Source organism: Triturus cristatus, chromosome 4_1 (assembly GCF_964204655.1).
Source record: "Triturus cristatus chromosome 4_1, aTriCri1.1, whole genome shotgun sequence".
Lineage (NCBI taxonomy): Eukaryota > Metazoa > Chordata > Amphibia > Caudata > Salamandridae > Triturus > Triturus cristatus.
Window position 1 is genome coordinate 1,092,703,668 of NC_140585.1, and position 27,554 is coordinate 1,092,731,221.

Below are 27,554 nucleotides of genomic sequence, written 5' to 3' on the forward strand. Positions count from 1 at the left end.
TCTAGGCGCCAGGCTCGCTCTCGTTGCCTGCAGAGGCGTTTTAGTTGTTTTAGAGAGTCAGAAAACCAGGGGGCAGATTTCTGTAATCTATTAGACGCGGATTTGCGAATCGGAAGGATCGAGTCTAACGAATGGGTGATCCAGTTTTCGTAGTGGGAGTTGGCCACATTAGGATCTGGGCCAGGTGAAGGGAGGGTGGAGTCTAGTTTTAGCAGCCAGGGCTCCAAAGGAAGTTTGGACCAGTTCCTCCTAGAGGAAACTTGAGGAGGGAGCTGGGGGTTTTTGTGTTTGACCCAGGTAAAAGGGACCAAAAAGTGGTCCGACCATGGGAGAGGGATGGGTTGATCGGCAATTAAATCCAGACAGTTACTGAATATGGGGTCGAGTAAATTTCCTTTTTCATGGGTCGGGGCAGCAACCAGTTGGGAGAGTTGGAGGGCTTCCAGATCGTCTAGTAAGTCCTGAGCAATGTGGTCTGAGGGGGAGTTGAAATGGAGATTAAGGTCTCCTAAGATCGTGTAGTTGGCGGCAGAGAGAATTCTTCCCGCTATGGTCTCAGGAAGAGACCTGTGAAACTCCTTTACAGGTTCCGGGGGGCGGTATATCAAGGTACCAGAGAAGGTGTTGTTGGCGTTAAACTTAATGCAGAAGGCTATGCTCTCACATTCAGGAATAGTAGTCTCTGCTGTGGTATGACATCGGTACTGGCTCTTCAGAATGATCGCCAGACCTCCGCCTCTCCCTAACGGTCTATCTGCTCTAAGGATATAATATCCTACGGGTAAGGCTTGAACTACGTCAGGTTCAGAGTGGACAGTGAGCCACGTTTCTGTCAGAAATACCGCGTCAGGCTTATGTTCTTCAAGCAGAATGGCAATCTGTGCACTGTGTTTGGGCAAGGAGCGGCAGTTTAACATGTACATGCGGTACGTTTGTGTTGTGGCTAACGGGTGTTTGCGGAATGAGTGCTTGCACCCTGGGCAACGGGCGGGTAGTTCTAGCGGCGCAAAAGTGTGGGGGCACTGAGAAGTGACAATCCTACCTATACTGTGTAGGGCCGCCGAGCTGTAAGTCCCACTATGGATATCATGGGAGCCAAGTTTTGTGGCCCCGGGTCCCGGCAGGTCGCGGACGGGCGCAGACGGGCTTGCCTTAGGCGCGCCACCGGCGCGCCCGCTGCGCGCTCGCCAAAACATTGCTTTTAACCCCAAGGCCCCGGAAGTGGTGGGGGGAGGGGGAGGAGTCGAGCCCAAGGTCCATCTGACAATCTCATTAATCTCATTAAATGTTCTAGTACTGATAAGACTGTATGTTGTTGCCACTAAAAAAGCCAAACCTAAAAATAAGATTATTTTGAATACTTTGGCTTCATTGGTTCGTGTAGCATCTTATTATTATATTGCCATGTTCATAAACATTTTAGTCTAGTGGTCACACTGCTATTGTTCACTTGCATGCTCAAATGGTGTGAATTGAGGCACATGAATGTGGTGTAACAAAGCATTTTATGTTGTGTTAAGAGAATTGCTGGTCGACGAGTGTGAGCCTAACAGACTCCATTTTTCAAACAACAGGGTGTTCGGCAAAGAAGAACTTCTGTGACATGACAGTTTGTCAAAATGGCGGAACATGCGTCAATAAATGGAACACCTATGCCTGCGAGTGCCCCCTGCACTTTGGTGGGAAGAATTGTGAGCAAGGTATGATAAACGCCATCTTGTGTCATATGTCTGATGGCAACTGTTTTCGATCTATATGTAGTGATTCCTTAGGTGGCCACTGTGTCATTCTGGGACTGAGTGTTTGTGCAGAGAAAGACTATAATGGGCAGTCATTGGGTAACTGCATAGGTAAAGGACTTAAAATAAAGTATGGACCTTAATCATTCTTACTGAGAGCAGCAATTTGGAAATCTGCAATGTGGAACTGATTTTCCAATGAACCCCAAAAACAGATGTGGGATCATAGAACATGACAATGCACCAGTGGCAGTGCACGTTTTCACCAGCTTGAAGATCTCACTTATCAGTCAGTAAACATGAAGCTTCTGCATTCCTCACTGGATGCAAATGAAAGGCTGAAATGGCAATTTTATTAGATCTGACCCCTGACCAAATGGATGGAGGCCTTGTAATCAGTGGTGGAGTGTTAAGGATTGGTGAGAACTGTGGCTGCGTTTGGAGATTTCTGTTACTGATGACGCCAGGCCTCTTAACATTGTTTCACAAATGTGGACCATCACTAGGTTAGATTGAGGACAAATCTATCCTGTGCCACGAGGTCTTTATCTGTACCTTTTTGACATATGCCATTGTATGCGGCCCAAGTAGTTACCAGTGGCCAAGATTAATTTAAGCATTCCATCCATCACCTTTTTGTGTATTTTAATGCAACGCCCTACGTGGGAAGGGTATGCCCAGATGTAGGTCCCATGCACACTTTGCCACTGGAACCAAATTTTCCCGACTGATGAAGCCTAATAAGGGTGAAACCCATCCTGGGTTCCTTGTGCTACGGTTCAGGAAGGACCAGGCCTGCCAATGTGGGCTGGACCTTCCAGTTGGAGAAGGGTCAATACTTATTTGCATATGGCAAAAATGTACTTAATGTGTCTGGGATTAATTCAAGCATCCCATCTGTCACTTTTTGTCTATACTTTATCGTAAGTGAGCAGCTGTCAACAATAGGGATTTTTTTCACTGAGTTGACAAAGAGTGAAGTTAAATGTCTGTGATGTCACTCAAGATACATGCTGAAATAAAATTCCAGGTCACTAACAGCTACTTATCTGCAGCTTGCAGAAGTCATGCATGGCTATTACTGACCACACTTTTTTTGTGAACATGTTTTAGTAACATGCTTATTTGCTACATATATGCCTACCTATTGCTTTAAATTGGTTGGCTATATTGTCACTGTAATTCGCTTGCTTTTTACTGGTCAGCTGCTGTAGGCTTCCTTCCTCTTCTTGTGTTTGTCCCTCCCATGGAACATCAATGCATTGCTTGTGTTCTTCCATTGCTCATTTTGTTAGGTGCTACTTTTTCCTTTGTATTAAAGCACCAGTGTGTGTCTTTTCAGCTGGTTCTATTGTGTACTTCTCCCCCGTCCATCTTCCTTCCTCCCGCCGACTCCCTCCCTTGTGTGGCTTGCCATACCCCCTTCTGACCTCCCATGTTGTTTTCCCACACAAGCCTTCCTTCTCCCTTCTTCTGGTGTCAGTGTTGTTGGTTGCCCAACTCACTCACCCACGTTTTGTTTTCTGCGTTGTTGCTTGCCCCAGCCCCTCTCTCCCCGGTTGTCCATGCTTCCCCGACGTGTCCTCCCTTTTTCCATGCTATCTCCTGCCCTCCTCTCTTTGATACTTCCTCCCCCCTCCCTCAGTGTTGCCCCCATCCCTCCGATTTGCTCCCACCCCACAGTAAAAACAAAAAAGTGCTACAAAGTGAACAGTGCTGGCCATGTCATGATTTTTCCCCACACCCTTCGTTGTCTGTGTAGCTCCCTCCACACGCCCTCCTCCGTTCATGTTGCCTCCGATCTTGACAATAAGAAAAAAAACGCTGGTGGGATCATAGCACTTTTTCTGTTTTTTACTTTCAGCCATTCTGCACAACAGCTGCTCTGCTGTACTACATGGCTAAAAAACATTGACAAAGCCAATAGTTCTATTGTAGGCGAGGACTATTGTCTTTCTCAATGCTTGTTTTAGTTCTGGCTTGTCAGCACAGCTAGCTGCAAGACACATTGTTACTAATGCTTTAATATCTTTGTGTTGTGGGCTTTGACTCTACCCAAAGAAGTACTACCCTCTCACCTCATGCTATTGGATGTTTTTATTCTTCATTTTTCGTCCTATGGAGTGCTTGAATTGCAAAGCAAGAGGGACAATTTTACATCTAAAACATACACTGACTCATCACATTTTCAGAAAGCAATCTTTTATTATTTTTAATGCAGTAAGCTGTTTTAATGTTCTTGTCTGGATTCTAGTGCAATCCATCCCTGCCAACACCTTTACTACCACCACCATCACTACTATTATCTTTACTATTATCAACCCCATTACCACCATCACCTCCTTTAACATCAACACCATTACAATCCTCAACACAACCATTATCACCACCACAATATTAAATCATGCCTCTATTTGCATGTTTGCTGCATGAAAACCAGGCATAATCACTTTGCTAATGCTCGTTCAGTCTCACCTACTGACCGATTCAGCGGTCAGTTGACAAAAGACCCTTTCAGGACAATCCATACAGTGGACTTTGTGCAGCCCATTGCTGAAGATTGGTTGACTTTCTTGTCAGTCCCATTTGTTTTCTTGATTATTCGACGACTTTCCTTCTCCTTCTTGTATTTGTGCACCCGCTGGAGTGTAGCGTATTTACCATCCTTGTGATTGGATAGCATATACTTGTATCTCTTGCATTTAGGGAACTTTGTTTCTTTTGCTTTCCACTCTTCATTGTAAAGCTTGTGTTTTCTTGCTCTCTCCTCTCTTGTGCTGTTTCCCTTAAACACACTGCCCCACCCACACTCTCAAATGTGCCCTTCCACCCCGCCACTTGTCATTGCTTTCACCACCCATCCCTGTCCTGCTTTTTTTTTTTTTTTTAATAACTCCTCCATCCGTTCCTCTACTGAACACTAGTCTATGGCATTTACCTGATTACCTCACACCACTCCATTTCTCCGTTATTTGTCCCATTTTTGTTAATTTTTTTTGTTTTAGGAGGGCCCAGCAGTTAAAATTTCCGTCTGGGCCGAACCTTTGTGTTAACTGTTTCAAGACCGTCGGTCATCTTTTGAACAGTAAATAAAGAAAGTGAAAGGCCACTGCGTGATGACATACACATGCATGCTTGGAGACATATGCGCCTATATACATCATCATGCTGGGGCTGCCGTAGCGTCATAATGGATCTGAACACATGCATGATGACTCATGCATGCTTATACATTATCACGCTTTTTCTTATTGTTTTATTTAGGTTTTTTTGCCAGTGCTTGTTTTTCCACTGACTTTATACGTATTGATCCCACGTCACCGGCTGGTTGACATACTTTCTAAAGGGGAAATGTGCCAAGTTTGTGTGTGTTTGTTTTGATAATCCCGACAGTGGTGGCTGTTTTTGAACTCTCTTGATAAGTTCGAACAGCTGGTTGGAGACCTTTCGCCAGATGAAAGCTTTTCAGAAATCACAGCGCCAAAGAAAAACTCTTTTTCATATCGCTCAGGAAAGCACAAAGGCGGCAGATCTTGTCTAATCTAAATGTGATGCCGTCCAAATATTTAGTTTCTTTTTCCACAAATAAGTAACATGTAACCTGAGTGCCCTGCCAGAGAAAAATGATTTACCTCATGCGTTTATTAGCGCAAATCGACTTTACTTAATATGACATGTTTCCAGAGCTGGGACATTGATAAGCAAGCTTTATTGTGCTAAAGATAAAATATGCACATTTTTCCCATCGCGCTCCTCGATGCATTTTTTTACTCTCACGTATTTTTTGCCCTTTAAAAATTCTGAGTGGTTCAACACCTTGAATAAGATGTTTTCAGGCAAGGGCCTGCTGTGGCCAACAAGAGCTGAATTTTTCTGGCCTACAACTCTGTTGAATGTGTAGTGATTTCCTATGTTTTCAATCCAGCAGGCACACATACACCAATTATATCTTGATGTAAGAGGGCATACATGCATGTGTACATTAGTGACATGCACTTTGCAGGATGGACCTATATAAAAACTTTTGTGAATCAATAAATTATTTCATTACTGCCATCCTCCCTCCCCACACCCGCAGATAACTGTGCAGAAGAAATTTCTACTTGAGTAATCCATGTTGAAAAACCTGCTTTGAGTCTGTGACTCAAGATTTTGATTTCAGGAACCGAGATCTTCCCTTTTACACATGTTGGTGAAAGATATAGTTTGGAAAATTGATCGTGAATTGGACACACAATGACTGTAGTGAGCAAAAACAGAGTGCGGTCTTCCAAAGAATGCACACATAAAAAATCAAAACTTCTTAACCGTTTTCTGTACTTATAATTATTCTGCATAAACGTATAAAAATAACTCTGCAAGGTGCACTCTGATATTGGATCACACAACTACTGTGGGTATTTCTCTACCTTACTTGCTTCAGTCGGAGTGAAATGACATATCCACTGTATACAAGTGGTAAGAATGTAAGAGAGTTGACTTGAAGCAGGTCAAAGGGAGTGTAAGAGGTACACAACAGTACCGACATTACTGATGCTTAATGGTGGACTTGAGGACAGATGGAGAGCAATGGTATACAATTTACGAAATTGACATCATGTGCTTTAAGCAAGAGAGTAATCAGATTTCCATACTCCCCTCTCCAAGGTGACAAGCCAGCGCTAAAGGCTAGAGACCTGGTTGGTTAATTGGAAATAATTATGTCAGATGCATTATGTTTCTCTGTTTATTATAAATAGCCTATGACAAAGGCAGTAGGGCTGACTTTTGTTGTAATGAAAACATGTTGAAGGCAATAGAACTTTATGGGTGGATTTTATACCTGTTTGCAATTTTATGCACAGTATATAGAAGTGGGTGTATTAAAGTACTTTTTAGATCCAGCCTGACCGCCTTAACTGTCTGCCAGGTTTTTGTCTGCAAATAAATTCATTCACACACACAGGGATTTTAGGTCAGCCATCCTCGGCCGTTGGTTGATTTGGGTCATTCACATTCTGTTTTGGACCAAGACAGCATACAGCATCATGCAGTGGATCAGTCCACCTCAGCCATTGACTCTCCAAATCATTTAATCGTGCCTCATCAGGTGTGCCCCTCCAGTGAAACTGAGTACACTTCAGTGCCAGGGCTTGAGTGCTAGTTCTGCATTTTTTCCTTTTATATGTTTCTTGTTTCTTTACTTTTTTAAAATGTTATTGTTATTTAAAACACCATGTAGCTCTCTAGACATTGCGACCAGGTTGCTGATTTACTTATTTCATCTGCTGCACACTACATTATAAGTGGCCACTGCGTCTTACCCGGGCATCCTTCCTGAAGTGAATTTTCCATAGTATGTCATTATTTTACCATTCTAACATGGCTGCCACAGTGAGAAGCAGCACATCATCCATCTTGGAATTGTGAAGCAATTAATCACATTATGAAATACCATTCCGAGAAGGCTGTTCACTGCTGTGTTTAATCTTTTTACTTATTCTTTGTTGCAAGCTCATGCCCACCGTCTTTACATAGTAGTATTTTTCTCTACTTTTTTTTATTTCTGCTGTGTTTACTTGTTGAGTTGGTGTGCCTTATTGTGGATGAATGTAAGAATGAGCCCAACTGGTGGATGAACGTATGAATTAGTGGAAGTAAGAGTGACAGTGCATATATGATGAGGTTTGAGTCCCGAAACCCACCCATAAATAGTGACACTTTCAGTTAAAAGCTAGACCTACTAGTATTGCCCATGTTTATTCGATAATGCAATCTTAAGAGACGTGTATTGTTTCATACACTCAATTACTTACTTATTGTGACACCTAGTGCCCAATGCAACCATCCCAGTGAGGCATTCTGAGCCATCTGCAGAAGTTAGAATCAGACCATCATTAGACAAAGCCTAAAGGGCTATCGACAGTTTCAAAAAATGCGGTTCTTCAGGAAAGAGTGAACAGCGAAAGAGCAGAGGGTCCCAGCTGGTAGCTGAGCAGAGTAACACAGTAAAGTTGAAGGGATAATGTAAACATTTTACACTAGCTAAAGTTTAATACATTAACCATAAACGCAAGGATTCCTTTGCGCTTGTAGCAAGGTAGAAGGCTTCAGAGAAGTTGCTGATTTAAACCAAACTTTTTAGACTTGTTGTTATGAATGGAAAAGTAGACCTAATAAGGCAGAGTTTGAAAGACTGGGAGGGGGAGCAACAAAAGAGGAAAACACTAGACTTTTATAGGACTCGGAAGATGTATGTGACTAAAAAAACTGAAAAATGTAGGGTAAAATGTATTGGAAAACAGCCGAGAAAGAATGAAAGAAATACAAATGAAGGGAAGCCTCCTTGTCGACATAGTCTAGCAGGCAAATCGGGCACAGAGATGCACAGCGCCAATCGTTGAGGAAGTGAGAGAAAGAGATGCGCAGCGACAGAAAATTCGCAAAAGGCGAGGAAGCGGGCAGTAGGACCTGCACCAATTGAGAATCAGTAATCATTCAGGAGGGAGTGACCGATGAACATAACCAGATAATCAGTGAGAAAGGGGAGTGACAGAAATGTGCCCCAGTAACAATCTATTAACAGCGAGGAAAGGAATGGTGAAGACGCATTGCAAAAGGCAATAAGTTATCAGTGGGGAAAGCAATCAAAAAGACATGCCTAGACCAGGAAATACAATAGGTGTGTCCAGAGCACTCCGTATTCTTCATTATTGAGTGTTTGCCCCGAACATAGTTCGTTCCAGAAAGTGAGGAACCAATTGAGTATTGCAACTGGTCATTTGGCGCAGTAGCAGCTGCTACGGGGTAGGAGTGGTGGGGCGGGGAGGCGGTGAAGGGTTTGAAAAAAAAAAAAAGGAAACACCACTGTCCGAGGCAGGAAACAGGAAGCACACAGGCTCCCAGACTCTCCTAGCCAATCACAACACTGCTGTCACCAGTATGACAGCAGCGCCTTGATTGGTCTGAGCGCTGTGGTTCGGCGCTCAGACAGGGACTGGGAGCCTGTGCATTTTCTCCACCCAGGCTGTGCAATACAGCCAGCTGGAGAACATGCTAAGTGCACATGACTGTTTGTGCATTTAGAAAGTGCTCACCACTTCTCCCCCTGTTCTGTGGGCAGTCCTGCCCTGCCCCTCACCCAAACAGAGCCAATATGGAAAATTAAACTGATAATAACATGATGTTCTCATCATTTTATTGTTCCTGTGCGTCGATGCTCTTCTGCCTTGGCAGAGGAGCCTCCACTGGGTTGTCGTTGCCATTGGAACAAGGCAGTGGGTAACAAGAGCATGGTATAAGGCAGCGTTCTAAATAAATGCACTACAGCAACAAATGTTAGTTGAAGTAGCCCTAACTGATGTTTGATGAGCATATGTTTGCTGTCGAAGATTTGGATGGGTTGGTTGAAGTCTGAGGTGAGATAAGTGGAGTTCTCTGAGTTGAACCTTTGGTGTAAGAAAAATAGAAATTGATGGAAAGCCATCCCCTTGTTTAAAAATGCCTGTGTTTCATCGCCAAGAACCTGACGTCTCGGACTCTTCCTTTCCAGCCATGCCGTTTCCCAAGCACTTCCACGGGGAGGGCATTATCCTCTGGAGCGAGCTGGATATCACCATCTCCGTGCCGTGGTACATCGGGCTCATGTTCAGGACCAGGATTGTGGATGGGCTGCTACTGCAGGCGAATGCTGGAACTACCGCCAAGATAAATATTCAGGTAAAGCCGCGGTGCCGTATACCATACCCCATACCGTTGGGCTCCTTCGCCGAGTGCTGTTGGCCCATGCCGCACTGAGCTAGGCCTTCAGTCTGCATAAACCTCCAGGCAAAGTAGCCGTCTCCAATGCACTATTAAATCCGAAGGTTTTTTTTCACATTGGCCCTTTTGTTCTCCTCTCAGTTTAAAAGCTTTTGTTACCACTCTGACTTTTTTCTTTATTTAAAGGTACAAAATACGGAAATACAAGTATGCATTACCTTGGGCGAGAACAACCGGTCTATTCAGAATGCAAGTGTACTTCGAATTAGTGCAGTCTCTGGCTTTTTAATTTCCGTGCTATTTACCGTCTCTCCTTCGCTATGCCCCCTGGTGAGGGCAGCGTTAGCTGGGAGGTTTGGCTTCCTGTTGCATGAATTGCAATTGTCACATTTTTGTAATCTCATCAAAATATTTGCGTGATTATTCCATGTTTATTACATTGAGTGCCCGTTTATTTTTTATTTTGTTTGGTAAAAAAAAAATAACTGCTCCAAATTAAGCTTATGCTTGATTGATTACCTTTCCAACGGAAAATGTTTTCTGTAATGATTTCAAGAAAGCTTCCTTCAGTTTTTAAACACCTTCTCGGATCACAGCAGGCGCCTGTACACTCCTGTCCTCGAATCAGCAATTGGGGTGTCGGGCAGAGAGGGGAGGCAGTAACAAAAATTGGGACAATGGCTTGTTGCTGTCACTTATGGCATCGAATTGTTTTGTAGACATGCGCAGCCTCTCAGTATCTTTCGGTGGTCGCCAAGAGAAACCACCACATGCACCGGATGGAAATTGCTAGTGGACTGAGGTTGACAAAATGATGACCGACGGCCCAGTGAATATATTCAGCTCTGCGTCTGTTAATCGTTCCAAAATATTTTGGAGTGCCTACAACCGTTTGAGGTCGCCTGTGAGTTGGCTGCCAGTCGATAGGCTGCTCAACATTACAGAGAGAGTTGCTGTGGAAACCATGCATCGTGTGCCCATATATAATGAAAGTCAGAGTCGTTCACCTTGCGATCTCTTTTATGCCTGACTAAGGGCTTGATTCAGGTCTAGTCATATGGGATAATCCATCGCAAACGGGATAAATAGCCCGCATGGCATATTACAAGTACCAGAGGATATAATGCAATTATAACACGGCGCACGGGACATCTGTCACATTTGTGGCGGAGTCACCCCGTCCACCAAGATCTAAATAAGGTCGTAAGTGTTCTAGTGCCTACATTTCGCCGGACATTTGTAGATGGCTAAGATATTTGTTGTGCCTGCTTTTTTAATGCTTTCCATTCCCATTTCTTAAACGCACCACAGGCGCCAGGGTTGTGACATGGTAAAATAAAAGTGGCTTTTGATGAATAGCTCTGCCCTTCGAGTAAAGCTATGGTGCGAGACCAATAGGCATTGGATGTGTTTACTTTGCTTGGAAGGCTCCTAGCGTGCACTCGGTTATTCACCATTTGATTGGTTACTCCTGTCCTTGCATCCTGTCTTGAGTCATTCCTCCACTAAGGAGATGGTTCCTGGAAGAGATTAAATGTCACCAGAAAACGTGCATAGATCTAACGGAACTACTCCAATGATTTTTAAAGGGCAGCTGTCAAACAGAGTAGAGGTAGAGTTTTGAGTCCGCCCGTCAACCACTGGCTTTCATCCACTGGCCTCTGTAAGGTACTGGCTTGAGGCTTCGTCAATCATGTTTTGCCACCACACGTTCTGTTTCCTACATAATGCTATTGGCTGGATCCTTCCATCTCCAGTATAGTGCTTGTATCGAACTGCTCGAGCACCTACTTTACAAATGCAGCCCTCTGTCTGCTCCTGCAGGCTCCCTCCCATGGCTCTTGCCCTAGCTTGCCAATGCAGCTTGTGTTAGCTTATAAAGCCCAGACCTACTTGCTTTACCTATGCTTGTCAATACCCTGTTCCTAGCGTGTCTGTCTGTCGCTGAGTCGGATGTGGATCAGTTTTGCCCACCTCTACAATACTGGCTGTAACGTGCCATGTTCCCCAAAGACACCCAAAAGCAAACTGTTTTTCACTCTGTCTGTTCCTTAGTATCGATCACCAGATGTTCATGAGCATTCTTTTCTCCAGTATTTTCATGTTTCACTTTTATTTGTGCCTGTTTCACATCTTGCAGTCACTGTGACCAGGTGGCACTTTGGAATGCCCTTTTTCCCACCATCCTCTAAACACCCTCATAGTCCCACTATTGTCTAAAGTCCCTCCATTCTGTGTCTGTCTGCAGTAACCTTACCCTTTGACGTGGTCTGCGGCATTATTGATGGACTGGTGACAAGCGCCTTGATTCTGCCTCTTTCCATTTAAAACATTAACTTCCGTCGTCCTGCAAGAGGATAAGGCATAATCTTGTGCATGGCTCATATATAAATACATTCCCATCGCACTCAATTTAACCCCAGCCTTCCAGTTCTTATGAAGATTAAACACAATTGTAATGTGCTACTTACTTTGATAGAATATCTTAGTAGCCAGGATACGTGTGTGTCTCTTTAATTGTGGGGTTTTTAAGTTCTGAAAGAGCCAGTTGTTCCCTGACGGCTGTCTTTATTCAAATGTTGCTAAATTTGAGCCGGTGCCATTGGATCTCTCTGCCTGATTGTTCTAATTCTAATTCCGAGAAGACTCAAGGTCTGCGCTGCAGCCTGTCCAGGTCCATGCTGCCAAAACCAAATGCTTCATTAACATTGCTGTGATGCTTGCCTACGCTGCTCTACGGCAGGCCTCCGAATGGTCCCCGCATCCGTTCCAAGAAACCCCGCAGATTGGGCCCACTCTGCCCCCTTGTTCTGTCAACCTTTCTCTGTGCTCCTCGTGCTTTGTGCCTGCATGACAGGTTCCCCGGAATGTGCCTGCATGACAGGTTCCCCGTTATGACTCGTACCCCCCCCCCCCCTCCCCCCCCCTGTAAATCTAGTAAACAGAATTTTGGAGGGTGGTCTGGTAATCAACATTTACGTTTGTAGAAGCATTTGCTAGATTTTAAGCTTTTGTCTGAAACCCTTAACATTTGTTTTAGAGAAACTGCCCCCCCCCCCTTTTCCGCAGGAGTAATTTGTCTTCTTGCTGTACCATCTTTGTTCAAGTTTCAGATGATAACAATTTATATTAGCTGTTCCCGCTTTTTGAAAAAACTGCTCTTGAAGCATTTTCGAAACTTTCCCTGCTACCCATTGTTTGCCTCCGGCAACATTAATGTTTGAGCAATTTATTATTCATTTAGGAGCTTTGTGTAGCTCCTCAGTGCTGCTTCAGTGCACTGAGTGACGGGGCAACATTCCTCTTGTTCATGGAAATCTCTTTGCACTATAAGACCTCTCGTGTGTCATAAGCTCATGCTCCTGTTGAGATCCCCTCAGATCTCAAAGAAAGAGCACAGCCAGCTGGCCCTGCCCAGTTATAGTTCTAGGGCGCTCTGTTGGGGTCCAATGCCTGAACGTCAGAGGGGTGGCATGCTTTTCTTTTTCGCAATATCTAGGGGTCGTCACTGACGCTCTCAACATAGCGCCATGAGGTCACACATTCCCTTTTCTCCTGCGGCCGGTGATGAGAGGGAGCTAGGCAGCCTACCATCCCATGTTCATTGTTCTGAGGATGGGTGGGCCAGTCTCGCAGGCAGAGTACTCCCACCCGCTCTCCTCATAGTGTGCTTCAGCAAAACACTTCCATTCGTCGATTCGGAAATGTGCCTGCTGCTATGGCCAGAACGTTTCACAAAAAAACATACAGGGCCCATGTTCGTTACTTCGGCATTTAAAGCAATACATTAAAATCCACAAGGGTTCCCTAGAGTGTGCTTGCAAACCTGTCAGGTATGGCTGGATTTGCCATACTCCTGAAAAAATATTAGAAGCCTGACATACGAACTGGTAGAGATATTTCCAAATGCACAATTGTACATAGGAAAAAACTGCAGTTGTGAAAATGCCTTCCCACATGCATACCTTTTTTCTCAATACTTTTATTTATCCACTGGGGATACATGTTCTCCTATGGGGAAAACCCCTTATCCCACTCTCCCACCAATTTTGGTGGTTTTGAATTCCCATTTGTACCTTAGAAAGACATTTACTCTTACCCTCATTATTAGCAAATCTCTATCCATCGTTTTCGTGGCAATGCATTTGGAAAAGTATTATGATACATACATGAGTATATTAGTGGGTGTGCACACACTTTCAGGGCATTCCTACTCTGGAACACACAATTCACACCGCTCAGAGTAGATCTAGCCAAATTAAAATGTTAGTGTGCAAATGCTTGCTGAATTGCAAATGTTGTTTTACTTTTGGATAAAAAATTCAAATAGCGTTGTGACTCAGACCCACTCTGATTTTTAGGTCTCGCCTGACCCAGCGCATGCGCTGGTCTGGCGAGACTTATTGAGAGGGCTCCAAAAAGTGCTACCAGGCCAGCCTAGAGCTACAGTGCATGTGTGCGGGCACGCGCATCGCGCTTTACCGCAATTACTTTAACTTTCGCGGCCGCACCGCCGCTTTGATGTTTGGCGATCACTTTCGCGGCCGCTTTGCATAGTCAATAGGTCTCGCTTTTGGGACCTTATAAGTATTTAGTTGTGCAACTGTTGCATGACTAAACACTTATAAGGTCCCAAAGGCGAGACCTATTGGCTATGCCAATGCTTGTTCTGAACCTGCATTGGCTTTCAAAGAGAAAGCAGACATGTAAGCTAGTACCTCTTATGTAGCTGATAGACTTGGTCATATATCATTGAAGCATAAATAAATTCATGTTGGCACCAGGGAAAAGCTCAGGCACACTCCATTGGTCACTTCAGAGAGTTCCTTAAATCCTAAATTTTTCTAAATCGAGCTGTTGTGTTCACTTAAAGTGAGAAACAGAGACACGTCTGTGTCACACCCGCAAGAGGTATCTAATAATTACATTGAATGCAGTGCTAGGATCAATCAAGATTGGCTTTTCTGCGGATTTGCATTCCTGCTAGCACCCACAGAAGACAGTCCCAATAGTCAATAGTTGAGACTCCTTCCATCGAACCTCCTTAGATAACCCATAGTATTCTGTATTTATCAATCCACTCCTTTACCCAACTTAAATATGTTCTGGTAAACGTTATCCATGAATCGAAACCGTGATACAAGCCAGTCATGTGCAGGATCTCCTCTACTCTAGCCCATCATCTACAGCGGCATTAATTCTGTCTCCATCCCATTATCAGGCACACGCCAGACAGCCTCAAACACACATCGCAGAAAGAGAGTCCCCAGGAACATAGGATCCGATTTAAAGAAGGAATTTTACATTTTACTTAGTTCTTTAGTTGTACTTTTTACCAAGCCCAAAGATGCCACATAGTCTCCTATTTCACTATAGAGCGGAAAATAAGCCTTGACTTGAATGTGACGTGACAATGTGCCCCCCTCAACTATTGTGTCTTTATTTGGATATAGTGTTAAGAAGTGGTTCATCCACTCAATGCCATTCATTACACAGCGTTGTCTCTGGTGGTCTTTCAGATGAGTCAATGATTATCAACAATAAGGAGTAATCATTTGGGGAACATTCTTAATTCAATGCATTTCAAAGTTAATCTCTTACTTATTCCATTTTGTTGTCTATCAACTGCGTATGGCATTTCCCTTTAGTTCCATAACTTCCACTTCTTAGTTACAGGCTGTAGTTGAGAGCCTCTGACATGTCTTCACTTGTCTCCAAGCATTTTACACCCAACCAGCCACACCTTTTAGCTGCAATTTTGTCATTGTTTAAGTTCAACACAAAGATGAGTGATCTCTATTGGGTCATTTTAAGCCTTAAAGAAGCTTTTAAAATCTTAAAATTTTTAAGACGTTATAGATGTATCCAAAAACACAAAAAGTTCAAGGGCACGTGTTTCTGCTTCACGTTCTTTAATGTGTAATACTGACCTCCCTCCAACTAAAAACATCGCCTATTTCAGATAATTAGATTTTTCCTCAAAGTGAATCAACTCTCCGACAAGGGCAGTGAATTTTCCATTACCTGTTTTTTAGGTGAAAATGCAATGATAAACTTGTCAGGATACAACCTACGCTTAATAAGTTAACAATTATAATTGATTGCACGATTAGTTAACACTGCTGCAATTCTATAACAATAATATAGAACAACAGAAATATACTTAATTAAGCCACAGTCTAAGCAGAAAATCTAAAAGATTAGTCACTTGGGCATGACAAAACAAAATAGTGCAAGCATATTACATAGGTCTTATTGCGCTTGATAGGTTATTGCCAATATGCAGTTTTCAATCCTGCAATATGTATTTTTCATACTGTTTCAACATCAAACTTAATAAAATAAAATCCTGTTATTGTGCTGCTTAGTCTTTAAATTTAATTGGTATGACACAGCTGCGTGATATATACATTTTGTTTTAAGCCGGTTATATTAAAACAATAACATCTCAAAGTATTGACGCAAGGCTGTTGAGTAATTAGACATTCACATTTGTTGCCATCTTGTCTGATTGAAGCAAAGTTTTTAATGGCGCGGCCTGCAAGTTGTGGGTCTTTTTTCTCAGGCTAGCCTCAACAGCTTCCTTACTGTTTCTAATCCCAATCTTGATAAAAACAAATCTCAGTGTGTTTACATTCAGTTAACAATGCCTGTCTCACACATACAACATAAGTTAGTGTCTTGTTCTTGGACCCATAAAGCTGAAAACCAGGCTCTGTGTCCAACTCATTCCAGCCAGATGTTGGGCATCTGGAGTTAGTCATCAAGCTTTCTTTTTTCAATGTAAAAAGGCCTTCAGTAATGGAGAACTTCATAGCCTGAGTGGCAGAGGATGGTCTAAGCTGACTGTAGAATGACTCCGTTATGTACATTAGGCTGACGTGTACATTAGCTAGGGCTTTGCTTAGATTAATTGCCCAGGTGTTATTATTAGATGATAATGACCATTCATTTGAGATGTCCCTCCTAATCAGCTGTTTCTGTGACCCTTCTTGCGCTTCGAATATCTTAATGCACATATTCTCTAATCTGGCTTCAAATGCTGTTTGTTCATCGACATCCACAGGGTCAAGACTGATTTGCATATGGCTGGGCCCAAACTGGGGTGGCGTAGTGGGCAAAAGAACGATGGATTTAACCCAGATCTTTTGACTGGTGGAGAATGGTTGCATTGTCAGCATTCCGCCCATCATTTGTTTGCTGTAACACTATGCGCCTTTGGTGGGATGGGTATGCCCAGACGTGGGTCCCTTGCTCACTGTGCCACTGGATTCAAGCTAGCCTGGCTGAAGAAGGGTAACATACCCTGACACCGGTCCCAGGATGCTTGTTTCCGGTTCAGGGAAGACCTGGCCTGGCAGTTCGGTCTGGACTGTTCCCATGGGGCACAGGGTCAAGACTGTTTTGCATATGGCTGGGCCCAAACTGGGGTGGCGTAGTGGGCAAAAGAATGATGGATTTACCCCAGATCTTTTGACTGGGGGAGAATGTTTGCATTGTCAGCATTCCGTCCATCATTTGTTTGCTGTAACAGTTTGTTCATCGACCGCAAACTGCAGGCAGATCTACCCCTTTACTGTAGCTTCAGAGAAGCCAAGTAGTAATATGAAAGTTTGAGATTAGACAGGAGCTTCTGACCCCCACGTGGAGAGGGGTAGTAAGCTCTGTCAATAAGCTACAGTACAGTACAATACATTGCATAAGATTTACCTGCCGTGCATGTCTACTTGATCCTCAGTAGAGGGACCATGGATGGATCACACGAGGTAGCTTAAAGGTAGATAAGCAGAATTTAATGCTGGTACCTTAGGTTTAAGAGGCTAGATGACGATGATGACCACCTCCCTTCCCCTGTGCTTTATCCAAGGTATATGCCTAGATGTTTATAAGCATGCCCCCTTTCCAAATTTGTGGCGTCTAAAAACAGTTTACTTTTTTTAGCGTACACACAAATGTTTTTTTGATTTAGTGTATTGATGATGTATTGATAGTACAAAATTAGGTCAACATTCTAAGAGTCATATGTAGGCCTACATCTGTAAGGACACCATCGTCCGCATATTATAATTAGTCACTTGGCAGGCCGCACACTTTGGTGGAAAAGTTCTAGCATTTAAAATAAAAAATGTGCCCATGTCTGCTATATGTAGATTACCTGGCGCTTGTTTCTCTGCTCCACTCAACTTTTTAAAAACTTGCGTCCACAAATTACAGTCTGGCAAGCCGCATTCAGGCCTATGTTGTGTAAGGAAAGCAAAATGGTAGTTTACCGGACGTTATACCTTGTCTATAACAAAATCGTTTACTAACAGTTCCCATTTTTTCTGTGCTTTTTTGATATCTTAATGGCATTTCTTTCTTTGCTTAGTTGATTGTGTTAATGGCAATTTAGATGTTGGGGCTCGGGATTGGGTGTCATTGTTCAGGAAATCCACTACTCGTATAAAAGGATTGTTGTTCTTGAGTCAGTAGAACCACTCCCTTATAACCAATTATCTTTTGTCTACTTGTAAATGAAGAAAACAATATGGTTAGTGTGTGGCTAAAATTAATCTGCTTTAGCCACCACTTTATTTAAGGAGTTCCATAAAGCGCTGTTGTCACCTCGTGGCCACTTCAGAGCACTAAGTGGTCTATTTGGGAACAATGCCAGACTCTAGCTATTATAACAGATCAGAATGACACAGTTCAACATTGAATCTCGAACAGACATCACAGTGAGGGATCAGGTCTCACTGTGATGCACATGGTGCCTCCTTACCAGTGGTAGAAATGACAAGAATACACACATTTTGTCACGGGCTACTTCAGACTCTTTTTGTTGTGTTTGAAGGATTACCAACATGTTTTCTTCAGAAGATGATGGTTCTTCATTGTCTGTCTGTAACTAGGAGTAGTGCGCCTGATCAAGATTCGTGAAAAGACGGCGGCTGAATGCATGGGAGCTCCGTGACAAAGCAGTGCTGGAGGTTATCAGAAGGGAGACGGAGCTGTTATTTCAGGAGAACAAAAGCTCATTATCCTCCGAGGCCACCCTCTGGGAGGCCTATAAGGCAGTCCTGAGAGGTGGGCTACTAGATACAATAGCAAGAAAACGAAGAGAAGCAGCTCTCCAGATAGAAACCCTAGAAGGTCAGCTTCTCGACCTCGAAGGCAATATCACCCCAGACAATGGGGCGGCCTCACTTAGGCAATTAGAGGTCACACACAGGCAACTCTGTGCACTTGTAGACAGAGAGGTCCAGTCTCAAATACAGGCAATGCAGCATAAACTATATATGAGTCCGGGGATCAAGTGGGGAAACTCCTAGCTTGGCTAAGCCGGAAGTAAAGAGAGGCAAACTGGGTAAGCCAGATAGTCGAAGCAGATGCACAGCATACAACTCCAAAAGCAATAACAGGAGTAATTGAGTGCTACTATACTAATCTCTACAAGGCCAAGATAACCGTAGACAAGGACAATATAAGTAGCTACCTTAGTGAAATTGACATGTCCTCCCTGTGACAGGAAGACATAGATGCCCTAGAAGCGGAGCTTACTCTGGAAGAAGTACAGGCCACTATCACCAAACAAAAATCCTGAAAAACTCCAGGTCCCAATGGGCTGCCGGGGGAACTTTTCAAACAAAACAGTAGCTTATTGGCCCCACATATACTAAATATGCTAGTCGCGGCCAAGGTGGTGGAGACACTATCACCAGATCTTTGCCAAGCCATGGTGGTGGTCATACCAAAACCAGGATAAGCCCCAGAAGACTGTGGGTCCTACCGTCCAATCTCGCTTTTAAACACCGAGACCAATATCTTAGCTTCCATACTAGCCACACGATTGCTGACGATCGTTACATCATTGATTCAAAAGGATCAGTCAGGTTTCATGCCTAAACTCTCCACACGTTTCTATCTACGCAGACTTCCAAATTGGATAGACATGGCAAAAAGGGAAGACAGGCCTCGGATACTCCTGTCGCTTGACGCCAAGAAGACATTCGATACGGTCCACTGGCCTTTCATAGACATGTGCTTTTAAAACTAGGTTTTGGAAGCAATTTCTAGACATGGGTTGATATATTATACATGAATGCTAGCGCAAGAGTCAAGGTTAATGGAGTTAAATCAGCGTCCTTCCGTGTCCAGCGAGGGACCACACAGGGCTGCCCGTTTTCCCCCTTGCTCTTTGCACTGGTTCTAAAACCATTGGCATGCTTAATCAGAGCACACCCGGATATAAAGGGATTTCAGGATGGTGAGGGACAGGTGAGGGAGGAACGAATCTCCCTGTATGCAGGTGATATCCTACTTTACATAGCCAGCCCTGACACAATTCTCCCCACCATATTTGGTTTGTTCATCTCCACTAAAGAAATGGACTGTCTCGCCCATAATATCCAACGAATCCTGGTGGAATTTCAAGAGGATGTTGCCCGGTGGTGGTGCCTCCCTTTGACAATACTCGGGAGAGCCTCCATGTACAAAATGATCACGCTGCCTAAGCTCTTATATCTTCTACAAAATACGTATTACAAAATCCCGGAGGTAATTTTTCGGGCAATAAATGACCAAGTGCGCACACTATTGTGGCACAGAGGCCATCCCAGAGTAGCATTACAAACATTGCAATGTAGCCAATATAATGGGGGGATCACGCTACCAGATATCCAGGCATATTAGAGAGACTCCAATTTCAAAAACACAGTCATTTGCGCATGGAGTGCAGGGCCTATTACCGGCAACGCAGAAAGTATTTAAAGCCTGGAAAGAAGCAGAACGACAAACGAAATGGGGAAAAAAGGTTGACAAGGACTACCCTCTTATGGGAGGGTATGCGGTTGCCCAAAATAGCAATACTACGGGGGTTTTAAAGGCTGGGATACCATCGGGATAACCAATCTGGGAGACATAATAAGGCAATGAGATCTGATAACCTTTGCACAGTTACAGGATGAATTTAACCTGTCAGATAGACAACATTACAAATACATTCAGCTCCGACATGCCTGGAGAGCGCAGAAGCTCGACATTACAGATATCCCTGAGTATGCTCTACTAGAAGGCCGGCTGCTCCAAGAGGAGATACCAGAAAAGACATTTTTCTGGACCTATAAGACTCTAATAAATAATATACCTGACAACTTACTAACACTTCGAAGTAAATGGGAGGAAATAACGGGCACCTTAGGAGATATAGACTGGGAAATGGCCCTAATGCACCCCAGAGAAGTGGCGATAAAACTCAGGCTGAGACTGATCCAGATCAAAATACTGCATAGAGTGTACTATGATAGGGTGAGACTTCGTGCCATGGGCTGAGCAGAGACACCGGAGTGCCTGCGCTGTAAAACGGAGAGTGGCTCCTATTTATACACCTTATGGGAATGCCAGCAAATACGTAGATACTAGACACGGATAGTGCAAGAACTGAATAATATACTAGAAGCACAAATTCCGATGGACCCCAAATACGTCCTACTTGGCATACACACGGACGTTGATATGCCCAGATATAATCTCTTGCTAAGTAATCTAGGATTAATAGTGGCACAGCGTGACATAGCCAGGCATTGGGGGAGAACGGATCCGCCTACTATGAAAGAGTGGAGGGCTGGCATGGACATGTACATGGGGGCGGAAAAAACTGTATATCAGGCAAGAGGGTGTCCTAAGAAGTTAGCACGACTCACTTCATGGGGACATGTGGGAGTTGGGCTCAGATCCCCAGAACACGGAACTATCTGAGGGATGTGAGATATGACTACCGTGGGGGGAGAAAGGAGAATAAGACGAGAGACCTAGGAAAGGGAAATGCAATGTTACACACTCTGTATTTCTACCAATTATATTTGTTACCTGCTGTATATTTTTGGATGATATGTGAGATATACCTTCTGACTATTGTGTTATCTTCTGCTTTTCTTTTGTTACAAATAAAAAATAAAAACAGTTATTAAAAAAAAAAAAAGATTTGTGAAGAGACAGTTCAGCAGGATAAATAAGTGGGTGCAGCGCTGAAAATTCAAAGCAAAACATTGTGCACTTCAATAAAAAAAAAGTTTTTCTTCAAAAATGTATAAGTAGGCTTGGCAAAAATGCTTTGACCGCTTTATATTTAAACTAAGCTTTGATGTTTCCCTCGTCCTCCTTTTATTGGGTGCAAGAAAAGCTTTGGTGATCTTAATGCACTGACTAACAAGACCTAGTATGAGATGTATGACCCATTCTATGTTCCTTTCCAACAGATAGCAAATGGCAGGCTGCAGTTTGAAGTGTACAGTGGCTTCAGCTTAGTGGCCAGTTTAAAGCTGACCCAGACGCGTGTGAATGATGGTGAATGGCATCACTTGCTAATTGAACTGAAGAGTTCCAAAGACGGCAAGGATATCAAGTACCTGGCGGTCATGTCCTTGGATTACGGAATGTATCAGGTAAGGCAGGATTACACTCCGCTTCAAACCATGGTGCTTGACGTGTTCTGTCTGTACTGCATAATGTATAACGATCACCAGTTCCTCTTGAAAGTCTCCTCCACTCTCACACACTCTCTGCACCTCATCCAAGCCTGACTGTCCAGCACCAATATGAAGCTGAACCCCACCAAGATAGTATTTTTGTTATTTGACAATAGCAAGCAAGTAATAGTACATATATGACTCAATGACCTGAATTGTGACAGTTTTGAGCCCTAGGTTTCACCCAATGCATAGTCTCTTGGTTTCAGCCCGGACAGCAACCTCAAAGAACTCATTGCCTTGAAAAGAAAGGTTACCTGGTGCCACCTTTCCCTACTGAAGAAAGTGAAACCATTCCTCCCAGAAAGAGACTTTAGAACTGCTGTTCAAGTTCTTGTACTCTTGCATCTAGATGGTGTAAACACTTTGCTCCATCGGCCTCCAGACTCCAAACGGCCTCCCTTAAGGGCATCCTGCACCTACAGGAAGTGTCTTCCAGGGCCTGAAGTATGATCACATCACCCTATCCTGAAGGAACTCTACTGGCTCCCATTGCCAGCCTGCACGATCTTCAAAACCAGCTGCATCATTTATAATGCCATTATGACCTGCACTCCACTTATCTGGCTGATGAGCTCAGCATCTCCAGTCGTTCTCGGCACTCTCGCAGCCAGGACACCATGAAAGAGGAGGCAAATCAGTGTAAAAAATAAAAAAAGACAAGGCAACGGACCATTTTCATCTATGCTGCCAAGATCTGTAACATCATCCCTGTATCCATCAGCCCACCCAAGCTCTGCTCTAATTCAAGAAAGGTTTGCAGGCGTACATCTTTAAACAACACTACATCACGATGCAGTAACAGTCCAGAAACCAGCTACCCCTCATCTCACTTGTTGACTGTATCTTTGCCTCGGACTCTTTGCTAGGTTTGCGCTATAAAAATACATATGTAAAATTAAACAAATGCTTGCTTTGTGTGCTTTTCTGCAGAGGTGGTAGAGAAAGGGCACTAATGCATTTATTAAGTTACTTTTAAATTGGATGTAGCCATCATATTTAATGCTTACATTTTGATTCCCTCTAACAGAATGTAGTAGAGATTGGAAACGAACTTCCTGGATTGAAACTGAAGACCATCTATGTTGGCGGCCTCTCTGGTGAAGATGGATCAGTCGAGCAGGGGTTCAGTGGCTGTATGCAGGTAAGGAGTGGCTGTATGAGAGGAAGGAGTGGCTTTATCTGGGTACGGAGTGGCTGTATGGCGATAGGAAGTGACTATATGTGTGTATGGCCTGGCTGTATGGGAGTATGCTATGACTGTACACAGGCAAGGAATTGCTATGTTCATGCAGGGTTTAAGAATTGCTGTACTTGGGCAAGGAGTGACTGCATATGCATGAAAGGCATTTGTTAATGCTAAAGTAATGATGTGCAGTATGCATGTAAGGAGGAAGAACATGTGGATAAGATCGAACTATGCAAGTAAACAAAGGCTGTGTGTGCAGATGCAAAATAGGAAAGTTTTGAAAACATGCCTGTTTTCAAATGGAGTCCAAATGATGTGCCTCACTCATGGTCCTCCTTGGCTGCACAGTGGTGTGATTTGTAGTAAAACATCTTCACCTGCGGGTAAGGAATGCCTGTGCTCTGGCAAGAAATGGTTGTATGTAGTTTGAAAAAGGGCTGCATTCTGGCACGTGATGGCCCCATATAGGTAGGGGCCCGCTGTCAGAAGGTATGGAATGTTGTCTACAGGTGCGGAGTAGGGTTGATGGAGGCAAGGGCGGCTGTATGCATGAAAGCAATAGTTATCTACTGGGAAGGAAGAAGGCACAGGCATTTCATATCTCGGGGAACAAAGTTCTAATGCTTCTATCAAACCATCATTGCACAGACTAAATGTGTGTTACTTTGTTAATGAGTGAGATCCCAACTAAACGAATGCCCCGCCTTTCTTTAAAATGCAGTCCATACACATTCATAAAAACACATTGGAATCCTGCGAATTTGATCTAAATCGCCTTAAGAATAGGGCTATCTGTGTGCCACGGGATAGGAATTCTGCTTTTGTTGTTTGGTGATTGGAATGGCAGGATACTAGTCCATACATTGAGATGCTAGAAGCAGGAAACAGCCGTTGGCTCAATTACTTTGCCATTTAGAACAGTGATATGTGGTCTTGTTTTTTCATATGGAAGACGCACTCCGGCATGTGCTATGCATCTTGTTTACTATTAAAAAATATACGATGCATGGTCTTGAAAGCTCTGGTGTGGTTTTAATCATATTGTCTCCTATAGGCCCTTGTGTACACACAGAGCCATCAATGGCTTTTGTGGTAATACCTTCAGTCCAGCATTGGTAACTTGTAAACTGCAATCTATTGAACTTTAAACAATTCTGCACGAAAAAAGAGAGGGGTGAGAACGAAACGAATGGAGAGAAAACAAGCATGGCGGCCAGTAGGACAACAAAGTGCATTCCAGTGCAGGATAACTTAGATTTGACAAACATTGCAGTTCGCTTCGAAAGTCAAACGATCCCACAAGACTCCCATCTTTTTGAGTACATTTTAAAAGATGGCGAGATAAAGTGTGTAAAACAAAGTACACCATCTTAAGATTCTGTGGCTTTACATATACTTATTCTCTAAACTAAATCTCATCATCATAAACTTTATTTCGATCACTTGGATCTTAAAGGTACGTCACATAAATATACACGTAGTCGTGTTAAAAAAGATATATCACAAAGTTAAAATATGTAACGGAATAAAATTGGAAATGGCCATGTAAACTCACTGGCTGTGTCCTGGCTGTTCCACAATTCTTGTTTGTACATGATGCATGTGTGGCTCTTGGCCACACAGATGCTGGGCCCCTTAGCTACCTCTGTGAATTAATAGGTACCTGAGGTGCTTGGGTTGTTTGCATGCTGGTCTTAACAAGAAAGTCTCTGCACTATTCCAGGGGGTGCGAATGGGGGAAACGTCTACCAACATCGCAACTCTGAACATGAACCACGCATCCGTGATCAACGTGGTGGACAACTGTGAAGTGGACAACCCGTGTGATGCTGACCCGTGTCCTCACAACAGCTTCTGCAGCGATGACTGGGATAGCTACTCCTGCAACTGTGACCCTGGTAAGAACAACATGAAGGATTTGCATGAACTGTGAGCTGCACCAGCTACAGAACCAGCACGTGGCACAGCTTGAGAGCCATCTCAAGCATCATGGGATTGATTTTAGCAACTTCAGGTGGAAGGATTGGTTGGGGCAAGAACTTAAAATTGTTTGGACAGAAAAACACTTTTTGGTTGAAAGAGCTTTAACCACCCATCTGGGTTTCCTTGAAAATGGTAATCTGGCAGAGCAACAACCCTCCATCATTAACAGTGCGCGTAAAAATAACACTGCTGCCATAGCAGCGTCCTCTTAGCTATTAAAAAAATGCCTGTTGGATTCTGAAATTCCCTGTAATCGGGTTAAAAGCCACAGATGTATTGATGAATGCTGAACAGGGGCATCAAAGAAGTAACCTCTCTATGCCCACCAACAATAAATGCATATCTATGGCACATTTTCTAGCTTTTCCTAATGCTGGTTGCAGAACATAGGCGTGTTGACATTCCACCCTTGAACATCACGTGGCTCGCGATGCATGCCCAACACGCGCTAAACACATTTCAGATGTTGAATGGGAAGCATGGAGCATTCTGGGCTGCTCTGTTAGCACCATTTTAATGAGAAACATGTAGCCCTTTGGCATTTTAACTAACAAAAACGGTATATATATCTTTTTGACACTATCATTGAGAAAAATCTGTCACTGTTGAAGATGTATAAAACCGTGTACAAATCAGAAAAATTACAGCCTTTTCTAGACATGTCAGGTCATATATTACAACAATGGATGTAATTTTATCACCTTTTCCCCTCAGGGTACTTTGGGAAAGACTGTGTCGATGTGTGCAACCTGAACCCATGCGAGCATGTTTCTACCTGCACTCGAACACCTAGTTCTTCACATGGATACACTTGTGAATGTGGGCAAAACTACTACGGGCAATACTGTGAAAACAAGTAAGGAGAAAGCCAAAGTAGTAATATGTGTTTATGCTGTGATTGGCCACCCCCCTTGCTGAACTGTGAAATGCAATTTATGTTAGATGTTTGCTGGGTACTCGTACGTACATACATACATGTACCTGTACCTATGGTGTAATTACTCTGTGTTCTAGCACATCTGAACAGAAGCTACTATTACAATTTCGAATCACATAGATTGCAGTTGCTTTTGTATATGTGCAACCACTAGAACACTCATGTATGCATGTGCTGCTTTTTGGTAGGTTTGTTAGAATGAAATCACTTGAAGAGCATTGCGACATGTCCTATAATAATTATACAAGAGTTACCTATATCACATCACATTTATTTTGGGGCGAAGGTATGCATGAATTACTGGGGTGGTTGCTACTCGAGAAGCATGATGTCCAGTCCAAGTAAGCCACTCTTCACAGCACACCTCTGATTCACAAAGCCAAAGAAAGGTGCTTTTCAAAGGCCTCTCTGAGTGCTCTAAGCAAATTGTGAGAACTGAACCAAGAGCTTTGCAAACTGCTGGCTGATTACTTCAGTGGATAAGCGTGAAGTCTCACCTTTAATTGAGAGCAGTAAGTGACACTCCATTCTGTATGCTCAACATCTCACAGCTACCTGACCAAAACTTTGCACATTCAATGTACGCTGTAAGAAAGCCATTGCTAAACTGATATTCTATGGTTATCGCTGGCATTGCAAAAAACACGTCTCCAAAATGCTTTCGATAACATCCTCATGGCATTGGCTGCTTTCCTGGCCCAACCACGCATTAATTAATTCCTCTTTGTGTAGAGTTGCCTGATGCACTATATCTATATACATAAACCTAAAGCAAATGCTTAAGAAGCAAGGAATTGATTAATGTGTCCCTGAAAACTTTAGGACAATTGACTAAATAATGTCATTGTAATAGCATTCTTCACTTAATTCTCTTGCTACCACGAAAACAAACACATTCATTCCTTCTAACAAGTAGACTGGCTTTCTTCTAAGGTAGGCCATTGAATTGGTGTTAATTGTACTGGGGATGATCTAAAAAAAAAATGGTAGATTACAACAAACTGGCTGTCCTCTATTTAAAAAAAAAAAAAGAAATAAATGTGTACAACACTTCTCAAACAAATAGCACTGGTGACTAAGACCTAGTGTGCCTTACTGACTCCACACTAAACATACAAGTAGACCTTTAGACAAGGGCGTGCCTTTGCATGGTCTAGTGTAAATCTGTATTCTAGAATTTGTGATATTTACATTATAAAGGTGTTGGTGGCTACGGAGTGTTAAATACAGAGATACTTTGCTTGATCATAGCTTTAGTGCTGTGTGATGAATATGCACAACATTTTGCAGAAATGTAACATGTTTACCTCACTGAAATATTTTCAAGGGGGCCTAAAATATAAGGGGCGGTCAAAATGAGCGTAGGTTTAAGAAGTGTAAATTTGCTTTAATACTGTTTTACAAAGCCACATTATATTTGGCTAACTTTGAGCCTGTTTTGCTTTTCTGTTGGAATGTTT

The 27,554-nt window shown here is 43.2% G+C and overlaps 1 protein-coding gene across 2 annotated transcripts in view; it reads left to right on the top strand.

Moving 5' to 3' along the window:
* Positions 1 to 27,554, top strand: part of CELSR1 (cadherin EGF LAG seven-pass G-type receptor 1) — a 457,515-nt gene that overhangs the window by 316,319 nt on the left and 113,642 nt on the right. For both annotated transcript variants that reach the window (XM_085654077.1, XM_085654076.1), the window contains exons 8-13: positions 1,575 to 1,700; positions 9,271 to 9,437; positions 21,716 to 21,901; positions 23,016 to 23,129; positions 24,898 to 25,072; positions 25,872 to 26,013. In XM_085654077.1, coding sequence (XP_085510203.1) covers positions 1,575 to 1,700; positions 9,271 to 9,437; positions 21,716 to 21,901; positions 23,016 to 23,129; positions 24,898 to 25,072; positions 25,872 to 26,013 — 910 coding nt within the window. The remainder of the gene's footprint in view (positions 1 to 1,574; positions 1,701 to 9,270; positions 9,438 to 21,715; positions 21,902 to 23,015; positions 23,130 to 24,897; positions 25,073 to 25,871; positions 26,014 to 27,554) is intronic.